The sequence below is a fragment of the Hemibagrus wyckioides genome, linkage group LG19, assembly GCF_019097595.1.
Source record: "Hemibagrus wyckioides isolate EC202008001 linkage group LG19, SWU_Hwy_1.0, whole genome shotgun sequence".
In the NCBI taxonomy this organism is placed as follows: Eukaryota; Metazoa; Chordata; class Actinopteri; order Siluriformes; family Bagridae; genus Hemibagrus; species Hemibagrus wyckioides.
This window is the reverse complement of record NC_080728.1, coordinates 5,604,035-5,622,881: the sequence shown is the minus strand read 5'-3', so window position 1 is coordinate 5,622,881 and position 18,847 is coordinate 5,604,035. Positions and strand designations below refer to the sequence as shown.

The 18,847-nt window shown below is 37.4% G+C and overlaps 1 protein-coding gene across 1 annotated transcript in view; it reads right to left on the bottom strand.

Moving 5' to 3' along the window:
• Positions 1 to 18,847, bottom strand: part of rerg (RAS-like, estrogen-regulated, growth inhibitor) — a 51,874-nt gene that overhangs the window by 29,461 nt on the left and 3,566 nt on the right. Inside the window, exon 2 of the mRNA XM_058417829.1 lies at positions 14,208 to 14,382. Coding sequence (XP_058273812.1) covers positions 14,208 to 14,268 — 61 coding nt within the window. The 5' untranslated portion in view covers positions 14,269 to 14,382. The remainder of the gene's footprint in view (positions 1 to 14,207; positions 14,383 to 18,847) is intronic.

Genomic DNA, 18,847 nt, shown 5'->3' with positions numbered 1-18,847 from the left:
GGATTTAAGAGTTGAGAGTTTAGATGAATGTATAAGAAATCAGTGTGTTTTAGTGTGTCTCACAGCTGGAGTAAATTTAAGACCAAAAGTTTTACATGAACCTAGGTTAAAAATGCTCTAACTCAATTTTTCAATTTTTAATACAGGAAAATACATTTCCTGTATTAAGTCAATTACTGTATTCAAAACGTAAAAGGTAATTTCATGATAACAGCAAAGAGGCATTTATTTCAGCTTCTATCAGTTTTTTCAATGGTTCAATAGTTTATATACACTTTGTTAGTATTCTTAACATTGCCTTTTAAATACTTGATCTTGTAGTCTTCAGCAAGCTTCTCACATTACCTTGCTGGAATTTCTGCACATTCCTCCTGTTAAAACTCTTGTACCTCAAATGGTAAGGCTCTGGTTTGTTGATTGGAAGATTGGGGTTCAAGCTCCAGCACTTGGCTAAAGCCCTTAAACCCTCCACCACCCACTCCAGGGGTTTGATATCAAGGCTGACCCTGTGCTCTGACCCCAACCCTCCAAGGATGGGATATGTGAAGAATTTTACTGTGTGGTATTGTATATGTAACCAATAAAGGGTACTTTATCTCTTGAAGCAGTCTCCTTACTCAGACAAATGTTTCAGTAGAGTCCATCCATTTCTGTGAGATTCCGATCAGGGCTTTGTCATGACCGCTCCATAACTTTCACTTTATGTGTTTTGAAGCCATTTTTTACAGCTTCGTACAGAGATATGCTTAGGATCGGTGTCCCTGATCATTGGAAGTTTTAAAGTTTTAACTTTCTGTCTGTTGTCTTTAGGTGGTACTTTATCATTTCTAGATAATCTAGAAATCTAGATTTCTCCATCTGTTTTCTGAAGTGCACCAGTAACCTTTCCCCCACACCATGAAGCTGCCACCCCCATGATTCACTTTTGGAATGGTGTTCTTTGGATTAAAAGTCTCAACATTTTTCATCCATACAAAGAACTGATCCTTAAGGCCAAACCAAGAGAATGCTCCTCCAGTATGCTAGACCTTTATCCTGGTGATCACCTGCAAGCTTCAGTCTGGGTTTTTTGGGGTCTTTGATTGTTATATGTATGTAGTTTGGAACCTGATACCTCCAACCCACCAGTTTCTTTGTAGACGTCTTGGAGTTCAGTTGAAACTTTCAGACCTAACTTTTCATCCCCCAGGAGTTAATTTGTGCCTCTTTCCTGAATGATGTCTTTGTGGTTCCATGATTTTTATATTTGCATGTATACAATGGTTTATACAAATGCTTGTGGTACCTTCGGTAATTTGATATTATTCCTATGGAGATGTTGCTTGGAGTTGCTTAGATTTTTCTCATGGTATCAAGAGCAAAGAGGCACTGGATCTAAACATAGACTCTTAAATACAGCCACAGATGCACACCTAATTTATTAATTAAGATAATCGGCCATTTAAAAGCTGATGGTAATTTCTAGAATCTTCCAGACTATTTAAAGGGATGCCAACTTGATGTATGTAAACTTTTGTCCCACTGGAATCTTCATATATTTAAATAAAGCTGAAATAAAGAAAAAAATAACTGAAATTGAATACCTTTATCCTCAAAGGATGCACATTTTTGCCTTTTCAACCTTAAAACAGAAGCATCCTAAACTCGTGCATCAACTGGCCTTTAGTAATGACAACTGAGTAATTTGTTCATATTTGTTACAGGTAAAATAATAAAGTTTGCTGTATTTAGTTAGTATTTGAATAAGGTAGCTTGTGTATGTTGAAGTTTGATATTATAAATAGGAAATATTCATAAGATCAGGTTGTTGGAAATGGAAGAGGATGAACAAGGCTGTGTTTGGTGTTAGGAAAACATGCCAGTAATGCGCAAGCATATTTATAGCAAAGTGTGTTGAAATACCTCACTGCTTGGTGGCTTATGAATGTCACACCCTTCTCTGGCTGTGTCACATTCATGTCAGCACAGTGCATGAAGTTAATTGGAAATTAATGAACTGTGGGTTGGTTAATGTTCTGGAACAGTCTCATCCTCTTTTAGCGTGTCATGGTTAACAAGGTTATACATAGCCCATTTGAAGGATTCTGAGACTTCGTGTATAAGATTAGTGCTCATTTTACCTCGACCAGGCCTTGTTTAGAGTCTAGAGTTTATTATTATAAATGTAATTGTAGTCTGGTTTCTTGCCCATGTCTTCATAATTCTGTTGCTCCTCCCACTTTCTCCACTTAGATGCCAATATTTTTAAATGCTGCTACAATCTGTTTTGCACATCACATCTGAATCTGCTCTGTCTACATATTGCTATGATACAAAGCATCCATATTTGCTCTCAGAAGCACACAGACTGTACACCGTATATTTTGTGTATCTGTCCTGTAGTGTTTTGTATTGCTTGTCTAGGTCTAGGTTGCACACGATGCACTTTATGTGACTTACATTAAGCCCTTAGCTCCTTGTTGTTTTATGTAGCTCTGTGTTGTTTTATGTAGCACCAGGGTCCTGGAGAAACACTGTTTCATTTCCCTCTGTACTGCATCAGCTATATATATAGTTGAAATGACTATAAAAGCTTCTTGACTTGACATGACTTACTGGTCAATGCTATTTTATGTATCTGTATCTTGTAGTGAATTGTATTGTTTGTTTGCCATGTCTTTTATCTTGCACAAATGCACTTTAAGCAATAGGTTCAATTTACTTTTAGCCCTCAGTTCTGTGTTGTCTAATGTAGCTCTGTGTCTTTATGTAGCACCAGAGTCCTGGAGGAACATGTTTTCTTTTTACTGTGTACTGCATCAGCTGTATATGGTTGAAAATGGCAATAAAAGCTTCTTGACTTGAGTTGATCCAGGGACAGGGGATCGTCTCTCAACTGTACCTAGAGTAATTTCCTCTTTGTTTGGATTGTGAACTAGTGACGTGTTGTTTAAAAAGATTTTTGATTTGTTGGCCCTTGACAATTCTCACTGTTTAGTATCTTCTTGGAAGGATATTTTACTGCACATTTATTCTCCTAGTTTTGAGGCACTTGGTTAAGGAATACATTCTGAGTTGGGAGAGTTCTTATGGTCATTTAATACTCAGGAAGTGTTCCAGGTTCATGGTGACTCCTCCTGATGAGTGGTCTTATCACCCAGACTGGGCCTCAGGCAACTTTACTAGGTTTTAATCCACTCCCTCTTTTCTACTCTTTCTTCTCTTTTCCAAGGTCAAAAGGCCTGTGTAAAAGTATGCAGTGCACAATTGCTATTTGGTCATATAATGTAAATGGATAGCAGGCTATTGTAGAAGACCCCAAGAAAGATCACTGGCTATTCTTAAGCCAGCTGTTGTTTTCTCTCTCTCTTTCCCTCTCTCTCTCTCTCTCTCTCCTAATTAAACTTTTTCTACATTTTAATGACCCTGATATCACACCTCTGAGAATCAGCCATACAGTAATGATTTAACAGTGAAGTCCTCTTACTAGCATAGTCGGAAGCCTCTCTGGTTGATGTATGCAAAACATCAGACTTTGCTGGCAGCAAGATTTAAGACCAATTATATCCTGTGTTCAATGCAGCATCTGTGTTTTGTCAGTCAGCACTGCATATGTTCACACCATACACTTCACCCAAGAATCAGATCAGAATCCAATCCTTATCGAGATAATACCTATCATGTCCTCTATGGCCAAATGTATGTGCACCCCTGACCATCACACCTATCTGTTCCCACAAGTTGGAAGCACCCAATTGTACAGAATGTCTTTGTATACTGTAACATTACAATTTCCCTTCACTGGAACTAAGAGACTCAAACCCTGTACCAGCATGACAAAGCCCCTGAGCTCCATGAAGACATGGTGTGTTAAGGTGTTAAGGAGTGGAAGAAGTGGAGTGTCCTGCACTGAGCCCTGACTCTGACTCAACCCCACTGAACACCTTTGGGATGAACTGGAACACCGACTGATCCCCAGACCTCCTCACTCTTACATCAGTGTCTGATCTCACTAATGCTCTTGTAGCTGAATGATCACTAATCCCCACATCTAATGGAAAGCCTTCTCAGAAGAGTTGAGCACATATCTTAGCAAAGAAGAAGGTATGAGAGGTTGGTGAAAGAGGATTCGATCAAAGAATATACAAAATAAATAGACATAATGTCTGGCAAAGTATTTATTGTGTATAAATGCGTATGCGTATGTGTATAAATGAAGAATAAAGTGTTGAACCTTCATGAAAACAGATGATTACTCTGTCTGGCTTATTAAAAATGGCACTGTTATTCTATTAGAATAAAACCATTTCTACCCAGCAATACCTCTTGAGACAGAAGCAGAAGGTCAAGTTCATGACTTTTAATTAACTGGTCAATTGTGAATAACTACAAAGAGTGAACATGCAGTACCTTGTGTTTAAGAACCCAGGCTTTTTTTCTTTTTCCTCATTATATATTTCAATATTAAAACATTTCCCAGAATTTCAGTGATTCGTTTATTCATTCATCTTCATTAGCCACTTTACCCCGGTCAGGCTCGCTGGGTAATTAAATTATGCCATTCTTTTTCCTTTTCTTTTTCTTTTTTTAGTTTCAAGTGTTGAGTGTTGAGTTTTCAGAGGATTAGCGTGAGGAGAGTCCAGACACTGGTACTCATAAATGCTACAGAGAAAGCAAGAAACCTTTTTAATGTCCCAGTGAATGTAGAAAATCACAGGCTTTAAATAGATTTGTGTTCCAGTTGTCTTTGAACAGCACTAATAGAAGTGAGTCCTGATGAAAAGGCAAATTCTATAGTTGCTTATTTTGCATATATTTTGGGTTTAATATGTAAAATTGGGTTGGATGAATAAAGGTAAATTAGATATTAGGCCTACTACTGTACTGTACTGACCCTTTAAATTCTAGTTTTTGCACATTACTAATTACTTATTATCTTTTATACCTTTAAATTTCTAGTATTTAGTATTTTTTGTTATATTTTATTGGTTATATTTTTTTTGTTATATTTTGTACCCTTAAATTATAATATTTAGTATTATTACCTATGCTTGTGGATACTGCTGGAAGTTGTAAATTTCCCAATGGAATGAATAAAGTATCTATCTATCTATCTATCTATCTATCTATCTATCTATCTATCTATCTATCTATCTATCTGTCTATCTATCTATCTATCTATCTATCTATCTATCTATCTATCTATCTATCTATCTATCTTTTCAGATTGTGGTTTGGAAATCTTTGAACCTGCACATCAATTGTTTGACTCCAAGGGATTTGATATGATTGGATTGGATAGAATTGGATTTTATTGTAATTTATGGTATTGTGTTGTTTTATATTGTATAATCTGCTGTAGTTATTCCAGGAAAGCTAGTAATACCTGGCTGTTATACACATCTAATTGTTTTTAGAGTCAAGCACTTAATTATACAAGATGGCCCTCTAGCAGATGCCACAAAATGATTTATTAATAAATGGATACTAAATGCAATGCAACCTGAACAGACAGGATCCTCTTGCTTTAAGCACATCACAAACAAGTGATGAAGGGAACGTAAGCTTTCCTTCAGCAGGTTTATTAAACATGACGCAGAAGAACCAGAGAACCAGCACTATTTCAGATCATCCGCTGAACACTAACCAATTCATTCAATCAAATTCATTTGTTTTCAAACCAAAACCATCTTTAATGCAGTTTGTCATGTACCACATTTTCACCCAGAGACATTATAATGTATTTTCTGCCACCTTCACCTAATATTTCTCATTAAACCGCCTCAGGAGCAATATTCCATAATTATCATGCTTGTAACAGAAAATCAAGCGTAAATACAAATTTGTTGTGAAATGAACACCTACATGTGTGGCTCAGGCACATACACACACTTATTACGTGATCTACAACAGATCATTGTGGAGTACAGAATTCCTGGAAGGCCTGGAAATATCTTACTAATGAGAAAAGGTCAGAAACGGAGAGTAAACCAGACTGGTCTGAATTGAGAATCAAGTGAAATAATCATTTTTTTAGCAGAAAAGCTAACCAATTCAAAAGCAATTTGAACCTTGAGGCGGACGAGCTTTATCAGCCAGGAGCAGGAATCTGAGGATACATTGGTTACTGAAAATGGACAGCGGAAGATGCCAGGTTTTTTTTGAAAAACCTAACAATCAATCTAGCCGTCTAGCCTCGGACAACTGCGTCATGGTTGAAATCAATGAGACGAAATGTTTCCCTTATTCTGACATTTGATGTAAACAGTCAGAACTGCATTGGTTAACTGTATTGATCTTATGTATTAATAAATAATTCACACAGTTCATATTAGGAACAATGGTAGCTTTAACAGATAACAGAACTCCCTGACTATTATTATTATTATTATTAGTACCACATGCTGCATAATATAAAAGCAGGAGTCTTGCAAATGAACAGAAGAATTCGGTTTGGCTCTGTCTAAAATATTCCAGGGAGGAGGATACGTAACGTAATGAACGTATGTATGGTGAGATTGGTGCATGTAGCAAAACATGTTTCTCTTTACTCTGCGGTCATCAGCTGCCGTCTTACTGAATCAAATTGTATTTTGTTCAACTTTATACTGCAGCATGAGGAAGCAGCAGACTGAAGCTCCCCAGAAATCAGATTAATTGGCCTCTTTCTCTGCTCCCAGGCATCAGCACGTCCACTTCTTTTCCCTCTCTCGCTGCCGGTGCTGGTGTCAGGAAGCACTGCAGCAAATTGTCCAATCTAATCACCGATGTCATTACTTTGAGATGTTCAATTTCCTCTGAAAGTTATTACCCAGGTACATTGTGTAGAAGGCATAATGGATTAATTTACAACTGTTTTTTATGTTTCTGCCTCGCAAAGATCTTCTTTTCTTTTTTTTTTTTGCTGATCTTTACAATCGTTGCTGTCGCTGGTTTCCTCGTTGTCTTGTGGTCAGTAGCGTGGGCTCAGAACGCTGGACGGTAAGGCATTTTAATGCTGGTCTGCTGAGTCCAGGCAAAATCAATAAATCCTCCATGATGCCATTATTCATGCACTATCGATGTTTTTTTAATGTTTTTAAAGTGAAAAAAGCAAGTGGATCTCCAACATGAAGAAGCAGTGACATTTGGGTTACTTATGAGGAAGATCCGAGTCTCTCGTTAAAACTCAATTAAAATATATGTAACAGTAATACAATGGCCAAATTAATAATAATAATAAGTAATACAATGGCCAAATTAAATCAACCCACATCTCTTTGGTTTACTGTTTATAAGTATGAATATGTCAAAGAAAAGAAAAAAATGACAAAAAATGGGTTCATTTTTACAACCACTTTTACATTTTATCAGGTTAAAATGACTGAAGAGTAATATCAATATAATGGTTTTATTATTTATTGATTGATTTAGTTTGGAATTCCCCATGCAATGCTCTAAGTTTGATTTTCCAAAATAAAGTCATTTTTCATGTTCATCCCACCTGACATCCTGTCTCAAACGTATGTCCAGGAGTGTGATAGGACAGACTCATTTGCACAAAATTTACTGACTGAACTTTTTCATTCTGCTAATCCTAAACGAAAAGATTTTCTTCTGCTAATCTCTGGACCATGGGCCATAACGGAAGCCTATAATTAAGCTTTAATAATAAAACCCTAGAGGACTTTGGAGGAAAGAAGGAATTAAAAAAAGCTGAGTTTAAGTTTTGTTTCCTTGTTCTCTCTGTTCGCTTTCTTTTCCAGAACTGGGACAATAAGGACTCTTAAATCTTAAAAACATGCATGATGAGGTCACTTAATGCAGCACCTCTAAGCTCTGTGTGTGTGTGTGTGTGTGTATGTGTGTATCCATCAGAGGTGTACCTGCAGTCTGATTTGGCTCACATTATTTTGAATCAGCGCAAATCAATACACAGTTATTGTCAGCTTCATCCTATAATAAAACATTACTACTGTATCCTGATGGGAGTGGTCTGATCCAGGATAACGATTTCCCCATCCACATGGCGCAAGGGCTCACTGATTCGTTTGATGAGGGAGATGAAAATGATGGAAATCTTATGCTATTCACGGCCTTTACGAGATCTCAAATCGATTGAACACATATTTGAGTTTCGGAGTGTTAGTTCAGTACTTAAGATGTGGGACTACAGATCAGAAAGCTGTGAGATTAAATCCAAGGTCTATCAACCTGCCACTGCTGAGCCCGTGAGCAAAGCCCTTAACTCTTAACTGCTCTGTTATATCAGTGAGATAAACGTAAGTGTTAAACAGCCGCCTCAACCTTTATCAAAACACAGATTCAGGGAATACATCTTAGAAGAACACACTGGAAAAGCAATCGGTTGGATTACGTCTGCATTAAGAAATCCTAAGTTATTATCAAAATGTGACTATATTGTTTATACCAACAAGTTTCTAAATGCTAGATTGAATTATTTAGAGTGAGCGTGATTGATTTACTCTAGTATCGTAGTATTAACATAACACCAAGTCCATTCTAAAATCTCACGAGGATGTTGACCTGATGGTGAACTATAAGTATAGAAGTAAATGAACAGGGTTAAACATGTAGAAGTAGAATAGTGCAGCGGTAATGAGGTGCCGGCTATCTGGGTTTGATCCTCATGGTCAGATGGAGTCTGATTTTCTTAAAGCCTTCAAAAATATAGGATCAATGTATAAAAAACAAATTGAGTTCGTGTAGCACAATACAGTCACATGGAACACATTTGAGTGAATTCATTTCAGGGAGTCTTTGTTCCTGGTGGTGTTCATGCGTCTAGTATTGATACAGAATCAACACCGAGGTGTTTCAGAAGCTTGTAGCTGCCCAACATCTTCCTAAGCCACTTTATCCTTTAATTTGCTACCTGTGTGTACCTGCAAAGACAGATTCATGCTTTTTTTAAATGCCTGATGGACCCATTACAGGAGCAATTACACCTCCGAGCAGGCATAAGGCTTTATTATCTTTATTACCTGCCTTAGAGGTGAGACAGAGGACAAAGGCAGGATTGCTGCTGTATATCTGAAGAAGAAAGATGCTTTTATGGGATCTACAGAAAATTAAAACAAAAATTCTTTGGAGTATCTATTTTTGTTTACCTTATGAGCAAATTCCAGGATTTAAAGGAAGTTCAGGTTTTCTATCCAACTTTACATCCTATACAAGCTGATATTGTGAAGGACTTTAGTAAGATGAAATCTCCGTCGTTGTAACTGTGGGATAATATCAGAACAGGAAGCTGCTTGCTTTGAAGAACTCTTGCTCCTGTAACTCGGTCTGAAAGCAATTTCCTGATGGGGGAAAAACCCCCACAGATGATCTCTCCTGCTCTTCAACTGCTTACAGATTGCGTACAGAGCTGCGCGGTGCAGATAGCATTCATACGCTATGCTAACACAGACACCCTTCTATGTATCTCTTACCTAGATAAGCCTTAAATCCTCTCCATCTGCACACTGAAACCTTTCAGATACAGGGAGAAAAACTTAAACTGCTAGAGATCTGGAGCATTAACGACATTAACGCATGCAGCAGGATAACATCACCCAGGAAGTGTCTCTTCTAATCCACTTAGATTAGAATGTTGCTGCGATAAAAGCCATGATTTATTATGGATATTAAAAATCAAATATTTCCTTTTTACAGAAATTTCCTCGTCTCAATGTTTCAGTAATTAATAAGCTTCAGTAAGCTTCTTCCACAAGAATATGAAGATACAGGATATAACATAATGTAAAATAAGAATATAATATAATGTCAGATAACCTCACCTACAAGATGGCCTTTAAAACACACACCATACTGAGCGATCATCTGCACAAAGTCCACGTGTGTGGAGAACAACAGTGTTTATTTTATATTATATTACAAACAAAAACTAAACACGCAACAAAATAAAAACAGATAGACACATACATACATAAATAAATAAATAAATAAAGGTAAGAAAGAAAGAAAGAAAGAAAGAAAGAAAGAAAGAAAGAAAGAAAGAAAGAAAGAAAGAAAGAAAGAAAGAAAGAAAGAAAACAAATAAATAAAAATAGCTAGATAGTTATACAGACAGAGAGACAGACACTTACATGAATCGATAGATAGATAGATAGATAGATAGATAGATAGATAGATAGATAGATAGATAGATAGATAGATAGATAGATAGATAGATAGATAGATAGATAGATAGATAGTGATGATTGGCTGATCCTTGCTGACTTTCATGGGCTGCTGAGAGTGATAAGATCTGTGTGAGAAGTTAACCTGACCGTCCTCAGGGCAGTGACTAATCTAACTACATACACTATATAACATCATTATAAGTGAAGAATATACGCACTAAGAAACATAGATATTGCTGTAAATCTCCTCAATCTTTTTGCTGATTAGAGTTAGTTTCTTTTACATTTTTGGCATTTTGGCAGACTCCCTTATCCAGGGCAACTTACAGTACATTTTGTTTCATTTTATATGAATTTAACTGAGCAATTGAGGGTTAAGGGCCTTGCTCAGGGGCCCGGCAGTGCAGCTTCTCTATCAATAAGCCAGCACCTAAACCACCTTTACCAGATCCACATCATATTGACATCTGACAAGTGAATAGAGGCTGATTCCTCCTAATGGCTGGAGTAACATCTCAGCAAAATTACAGGCTTGTTCAGAGTATCAAACATCACAATTCAGACAGGAATCGAACAAAACACTCTCATGTAGATCCTCAGAGCGGAAACAAAGCTGGTTACCTTTAATACCTAAATAGTTATATTGGAAACAATCTGTGATAACCCAGAATTAATATAAAAAGCTCGCCATAAGCATACCATCTTATTATGAATCATTAAATAAGGCCTCTAGCAAACTCTGATCACATATCCAGCGATAAACCTGAAATATCTGCATGATTAACCTGCGTGTAATATCTTCTCTGTCCCTAGCTCCATCTGATTCTTATACTATAAGATAATCTAATGAGAACACAATGCAATTGCTTAAATTACTTAAAGTCATTAGGTTCCATTCTCCTCTGTATTTGGACATTAATAACAAGCCTGAGACTTGCCTTCATGTTATTCAGCCAGACACATGTGGGGTTTTGTGTATTTGTTCCTCTGTACACTCTGTTTGTGGAAATGAATCTGTCATGGCTAAATTAAATGTTGGACAATAGTATTTTATTCTGAATGTGTGTGTGCACATGCATGACTTTTTATTTTTCTATTTATTTATCTGTATTCATTTCTGTTAATGAACACTTCAGGGCTTTTTTCATTATCAGCTACAGAAAAAGCACAGCTTGATGAGTGAATTGTATTAGAATACGGGACCCTGAGCGTCTGATTGATGACACTCACCACAAACAGCAGAAGGAATTAACTCACTTGGCTCTTAAGTAATCTTAAGAAAAGTTCTCTCTGTTCTTTCCAAAACTCTCTTAATTTTGTTTCTGATGATTTGGTTAAAAATTCCAAGCCAGTTGTTTTACTATAAGCTTCTCCACCATCTAGATACACTATATGGACAAATGTATGTGCACCTCTGGCCATCACACCCATATGTGGTTCTTCTACAAACGGTTGCCCCAAATCTAAAACACAAACTGTCTTTGTATGCTGTAACATTACAATTCCTCTTCACTGGAACTAAGAGACTCAAACCCTGTTCCAGCATGGCCTCTGCACAAAGCCCCTGAGCTCCATGAAGACATGGTGTGTTAAGGTGTTACGGAGTGGAAGAACTGGAGTGTCCTGCACAGAGCCCTGACTCTGACTCAACCCCACTGAACACCTTTGGGATGAACTGGAACATCGACTGAACCCCAGACCTCCTCACTCTTACAACATCAGTGTCTGATCTCACTAATGCTCTTGTAGCTGAATGATCACTAATCCCCACAGCCACGCTCCAACATCTAGTGGAAAACCTTCACAGAACAGTGGATTAATTATTATTATTATTATTATTATTATTATTATTATTATAACAGCAGACACAAAGGGAATAAATCTGGATCTGAATTTATAATAAGCCCATATGGGTGTGATGTGTACACAAACTGGTGTAATTTCATGCTTGAGGTGGAGCCGGAGCTCAGGATGAAGGCATATGGCACCAACACTATCAATCTGCTTCGTTGCTTTGCATAATAAACACGTCTGCCAAATATAAGAAACGCGACTAGAAATATAGATGTAAATAACATACCTTCTATCATCTACATGAACGTCTAGCCTATAGGCATGTTTCCCACTTCACATGGATGAGTTTGTACTGTGATTGCTGGCAAGTTTCTTTAACTCTTTCTCTCCAATGTTACTATTAAAAAACTCTCAACATACATCTCTCTCTCTCTCTCCTCATTACTGCTTCACATTGCTTTCATTCTGTTTTTACCCTCTTGCATTTAATCTGCTGGCAGGAAAAGTACATAACAAAACAAACCAAGAACCATGTCTTTAAAAATAACCACATAATGCATAGCTAAAAAAAATCCTAAAAAGTAAACAGCTAAAAACAAACCAGAATAAAGAAGTGCCATTCAACGTTTCCATGTAGTCCCTACAATGTTTTATAACACGCTATAACATTCCCATCAGCGATCTTACAGGCTGAACTGACATACTGTACGTCTTTAACTGGACCTTTTGTAAACAGCTTTAAAACAGCTGTAAACTTAAGCTTGTTCTCTTCCCATAAAAAGAATGAATCTTTTTATAGCTTAAAAAAAGGCTAATTGAATTTAATTCATTTGTTTATGCCATGTGAATGAACTGAAATTGAATTTGTCTGCTGATGTATAATTTCAGTAACATTCAATTGGTGTCTTTTTAGTTATATTAGCTTAATTATATCTAGTGGTGTTTACCTCAGGCGAGTAATTCTAACTACAGCTAATTCTGTTACCATGCAAAAAGTCATGGATAAAGAGAAACTAAAGTGTTTAGATTCATTACACTGAAACATTTGCTTGATTAAAAATATAGCTTCATGTCATTTTAAGTAAGTTCTGCTTGATATAACACAAATGAAACAAGTCAATCAAATGTAGCGTCCTTTCTTTTACATTAATTTAATTTAGCTTAATAAGTCTCTATCTAAACCGTGTAAAAAATAAACCTTGTTTAAAATGTATTTCTTGTTCTCAATCAGAAACATTTGATTCCAAGTGTTATAATAACGCCTTAATGGTGATTTAAATAAATACATGCCCTTACATGAGCTTACTTTATAGTCTCAACTAGCAGGTCCTAGCATGACTATTTAACATAATTTATAACGCAGTAGCCCTAGTCCAAGAGAAAACAAGAAATATTGGAAATAGCTGAACAACATCCATCCATCCATTTTCTATACCCGCTTTTATTCCTAATTAGGGTCACAGGGATCTGCTGGAGCTTATCCCAGCACACATTGGGTGAAAAGCAGGGGTACACCCTGGACAGGTCACCAGTCCATCACAGGGCCACACATATAGACAGATAACCACACACACACTTATAGGCAATTTAGAATTACCAATCAATCTAAGGTACATGCTTTTGGACTGTGGGAGTAAACCAGAGTAAGCCCACACAGGCACGAGGTGAACATGCAATCTCCACACAGAAAGGCTTCAAACCCAGGACCTTCTTGCTGTGAGGCAGCAGTGCTAACCACTAAGCCACCGTGCTGCCCTAGCTAATCACAAGCAATATGACATGATTGGAAAAATGGCCGGTCACATGGGAAACAAAATCAGACACAATCTGAACCTCCAGCGAGGGTGGGTTAATTATCTATAACTGTCTTTAATTATTTTGTTCAACCAAAAACAGACTTAAATCAAAAAGAAAAGCAGAATTTTATCATGTACAGTTTACTAAAGTTGAGATAAATATTTTTCGGTGGGATTCAATTGTTGCCGAAAACCAGGAAAGATATAATAAAAATACACTATTATGAAAAAGTATTATACATTACTATTATATACTGTTATATTTTTTAACTCCTTACCAAAACTGGACAAATGCTGTAAGTAGGTTCTGAGCTAGTTTGACAAAAATGTGCTATTTCTCTTTGTCGTGTGATTTTTATATGTGAAAATTAATTTGTAGAAACCTTCCACAGGAATAAATTATGTAGAATAATTGCTCACTTGGAACAGGTTTTCAGTAAGCTCCTTTAAAAGTCAGGAAAACAAATAAAATCTTCCTGAGTCGACTCTTGAAATACAGTTTCACTCTTACCTGATTTCCCCACTCCAGCTCTTCCAAAAACAGCCACTTTAACCTCCGGGCTCTTTGCCATGATAACAGAAGATACTTCAGCACACAGATTAGTCACAGAGTGGACAGCTATTGTTGTGTTGCTGCAGCCTCCTCATTGGTTTATCTCTGCCTCTGCATATGAGGGCAGGATCTCCTGCAAACACAGACACGCAATATCTGAATAACTTATGTTACATAACCCATACCATTCATGACAGCAGGACTCAAACCCGTGTTATTTTAAATTGGTTCGGGTCACAAGTTCGGGTCACGCCGATGCCAAATCCAGTTTGCTCTGCGGACAGCACAGCTGAAACGGCTTCACCTCTCAAAAGCCTCATGCTAATGAATCTTCTTGTCTTGGAAACAGATTATTCTCTGTTCTTGTTGCTTCTCTCAGTGATAACATCATGAGTCATTCTCAGTCATAGTGTGGGCAATGTGTGTGTGTGTGTGTGTGCGAGCTCATATGTGAAGGTGTGTGTGGTATGCCTGTAAATTATTCATTCACAAATGAGCAGTTCCTGACACTAAATAGATTGTGAAATCAAATTCTGTTTAATTTGCTGTCAGCAGCCAATTCCTCACAGGAAGTAACGGCAAATCAAAAACGTATATTCTTTTCATCACTGAGGAAAAATATATGCCTTAAAAATAATCATTTTTCTTCTTAAAGGAAGATAACATGGCAACCGTTTAATTATTTGAGGTGTCAGAAAAGCTGATGGTTTATATATTCACTCGATGTTGTGTCCTGCACACACTGTGTTTGTGAAATGAGTTTCATTTAGAAAAATCACTGTGTAATTGGCCCAAGGCTGAGTTGAATTGACTAGCAATTCAACTCAGCTCATCATTTAGGCTTCATGTTCTGTTTGGTTCAAAATGAAACACTGACGGAAAAAAAAGGACCGAATCTGCCTGGATTTCAGTTTTGCTAGGAAAAATAAATATTAGAAAACAAAGCTCCTGTTTTGTTCCCTGGGTTTTCCAGTAAGAGCGGACACATTTTCAGTGAAAATATGCACCACTAGCCTTATAGCTAACAATAGCTAACCTGACAGGACTTTCCACTGAAAAACCCTCATGACTAGCATTAATTTGCTAGCTACCATGAGCTAATCTGACAGGATTTTTGACAGGATTTTCAGGAAAGAAAATGATTCCCAACTAGCACCAACTACCATGACCTAACTTGACAGGATTTTTGACTGGATATTTTAGTAAAAAATACTCATGGCTAAGATTAACCTGCTAGCTACCACGACTTAAACTGACAGGATTTCTGACAGGATTTTTTGTGGAAAATTATTCACTGCTAAAATTAACCTGCTAGCTTACAATGTTTACCATTTAAAAACACAGAAACATGCTCCAGGCAGACGACAGACAGACAGACAGACAGACAGACAGACAGATAGACAGATAGATAGATAGATAGATAGATAGATAGATAGATAGATAGATAGATAGATAGATAGATAGATAGATGACCAAACTGGTGACAAAATGAGAGGAAATATTTTTTATTCATCTAGAAATGAAATATTTTCTCGTTCTGAAATTCTTATTCATGGATGGTTAACACAATGCACATAGCCTTTATGATTCCATATATAACTACCCCAGATATCAATCAAATGATTTATTACTTTCTGAAATATGTATTTAATATTTTATTGGCTACCAGCTACTATGACGAGAAGCAGAATCAGTCAGAATCGGACCATTCCTCCTGTTTGTAAATTAGACACTGAGCATAGGTACTAGATATCGAGACAGCAACTTGTGATAACTAGCGTCTTAGTTTCATCATCTGCAGTGGAAGTGTCATAAAAGTATTTTAGAGCAATGCTATTAGTATAAAATATCAGTGTAATAGAGTGGATCCTGCAGTGAGATTTATGATATTCATATACTGAGTCATACAAGCACTCACATGCATGCAGGTGTACAAGTCTTTACACACAGTGGGGTGTGTGTGTGTGTTTGTGTGTGTGTGTGTGTGTGTGCGTGTGTGTGTGTGTGTGTGTTAATTTAGCATGCATACATCTCCCATCTGATTTATCTGAGTCACATAAGGATAATTCATTCCATCGAGCCAGCTCCATCTGTATAAACTGACTACAGCTAATGAATGAATCTCCATGTTCATACAAATTTAGGAGAAGTTGTTTTTCAGAAAGAAGGTGAATTCACAAAAGCAGGGAGGGCAAAGCAGACAGCACTTGATGACTCAATTACAGACCAAGGCCAGGGTGGAGACACTCTATTACAGAAAAGAAACACTTAAATGCTCAAATTATAAGCTGTATAGGCTGGAAGTGACATCATGGGGTTTAATAGTAGGCATATATCTCCTTAAATAAAATGGTGCTTTAGATTTGACATCTCTGAATCATAGTTGACAGGGAAATGGCTGGATAAACAACACAAAAAAAAAGAAAGAAAGAATAAAAGAAAAACCCTGATTTTGTGCTTGGGATTTGCTAAATAAGTAGCAGGCTTTATAATCCGATCCATGTTCCCTCATCAGCCCCAAGATCAAGGAGTTGCCAGATTGGACCCATGGGCTCAATCACAGCTTAAAAATCATCCTAAATAATTATAAACCAGCCCAAGCTGTAGCTAAATTACATCCACAAGCTCACTATCATTATCAGAAGCCCAATGTGATTACAAAAGCTAGAGCTGGAGCTCATTATTTATCATTTTACAGCAAATGTCTACTGAGAAAGAAAGGAGATCTCATTCAATTTAACAAACTTTTCCAACAGTTAATCTGATTTAAGCATTTTCTTGAAGGTTTTGGTATTCCTCCTACTGTAAAACTACTCCCTGTGTTTGAAATGAATCACGCAAATGTAAAACTTAGATATATATATATATATATTATATATATATATATATATATATATATATATATATATATATATTATATATGGTTAATATATATATATATATATATATATATATATATATACACTATATTGCCAAAAGTATTCGCTCACCCATCCAAATAATCAGAATCAGGTGTTCCAATCACTTCCATGGCCACAGGTGTATAAAATCAAGCACCTAGGCATGCAGACTGTTTTTACAAACATTTGTGAAAGAATGGGTCGCTCTCAGGAGCTCAGTGAATTCCAGTGTGGAACTGTGATAGGATGCCACCTGTGCAACAAATCCAGTCGTGAAATTTCCTCGCTCCTAAATATTCCACAGTCAACTGTCAGCTGTATTATAAGAACGTGGAAGTGTTTGGGAACGACAGCAACTCAGCCACGAAGTGGTAGGCCACGTAAACTGACGGAGCGGGGTCAGCGGATGCTGAGGCGCATAGTGTGAAGAGGTCACTAACTTTCTGCAGAGTCAATCGCTACAGACCTCCAAACTTCATGTGGCCTTCAGATTAGCTCAAGAACAGTGCGCAGAGAGCTTCATGGAATGGGTTTCCATGGCCGAGCAGCTGCATCCAAGCCATACATCACCAAGTGCAATGCAAAGCGTCGGATGCGGTGGTGTAAAGCACGCCGCCACTGGACTCTAGAGCAGTGGAGACGCGTTCTCTGGAGTGACGAATCGCGCTTCTCCATCTGGCAATCTGATGGACGAGTCTGGGTTTGGCGGTTGCCAGGAGAACGGTACTTGTCTGACTTCATTGTGCCAAGTGTAAAGTTTGGTGGAGGGGGGGATTATGGTGTGGGGTTGTTTTTCAGGAGCTGGGCTTGGCCCCTTAGTTCCAGTGAAAGGAACTCTGAATGCTTCAGCATACCAAGACATTTTGGACAATTCCATGCTCCCAACTTTGTGGGAACAGTTTGGAGCTGGCCCCTTCCTCTTCCAACATGACTGTGCACCAGTGCACAAAGCAAGGTCCATAAAGACATGGATGACAGAGTCTGGTGTGGATGAACTTGACTGGCCTGCACAGAGTCCTGACCTCAACCCGATAGAACACCTTTGGGATGAATTAGAGCGGAGACTGAGAGCCAGGCCTTCTCGTCCAACATCAGTGTGTGACCTCACAAATGCGCTTCTGGAAGAATGGTCAAAAATTCCCATAAACACACTCCTAAACCTTGTGGACAGCCTTCCCAGAAGAGTTGAAGCTGTTATAGCTGCAAAGGGTGGACCGACGTCATATTGAACCCTATGGATTAGGAATGGGATGTCACTTAAGTTCATATGTGAGTCAAGGCAGGTGAGCGAATACTTTTGGCAATATAGTGTATATATATATATACATAGCTTGGTAATCACACATCTGTAGTCAGAGAGATGAGGTTGAAATACAGGATTCTTTCAAATGCTAGCAGTACTCTGTAATTTTATCATCTTTGACGGTCAGCTCTCTATGTGTCAAGCATAATAGCTTTTAAAAAAGAAAAAAGATCATGAAAAAGAAAGACTTTGAATGTGTCTGTGTCCGTAAATCAACTTGTCTGACTCAGTTCCAATAATGATTTAAAAAAAAGACTGCGCTATGATTCAGTGTGAAATTTCTGTTGGATTTAGTGGTACAATTTACAGATGACATACACTGTATAGCCAAAATGATTTAAAGGTCCAAATATTACCATTCTAAAACCATTACTATGGACTTAGTACATCTCGCT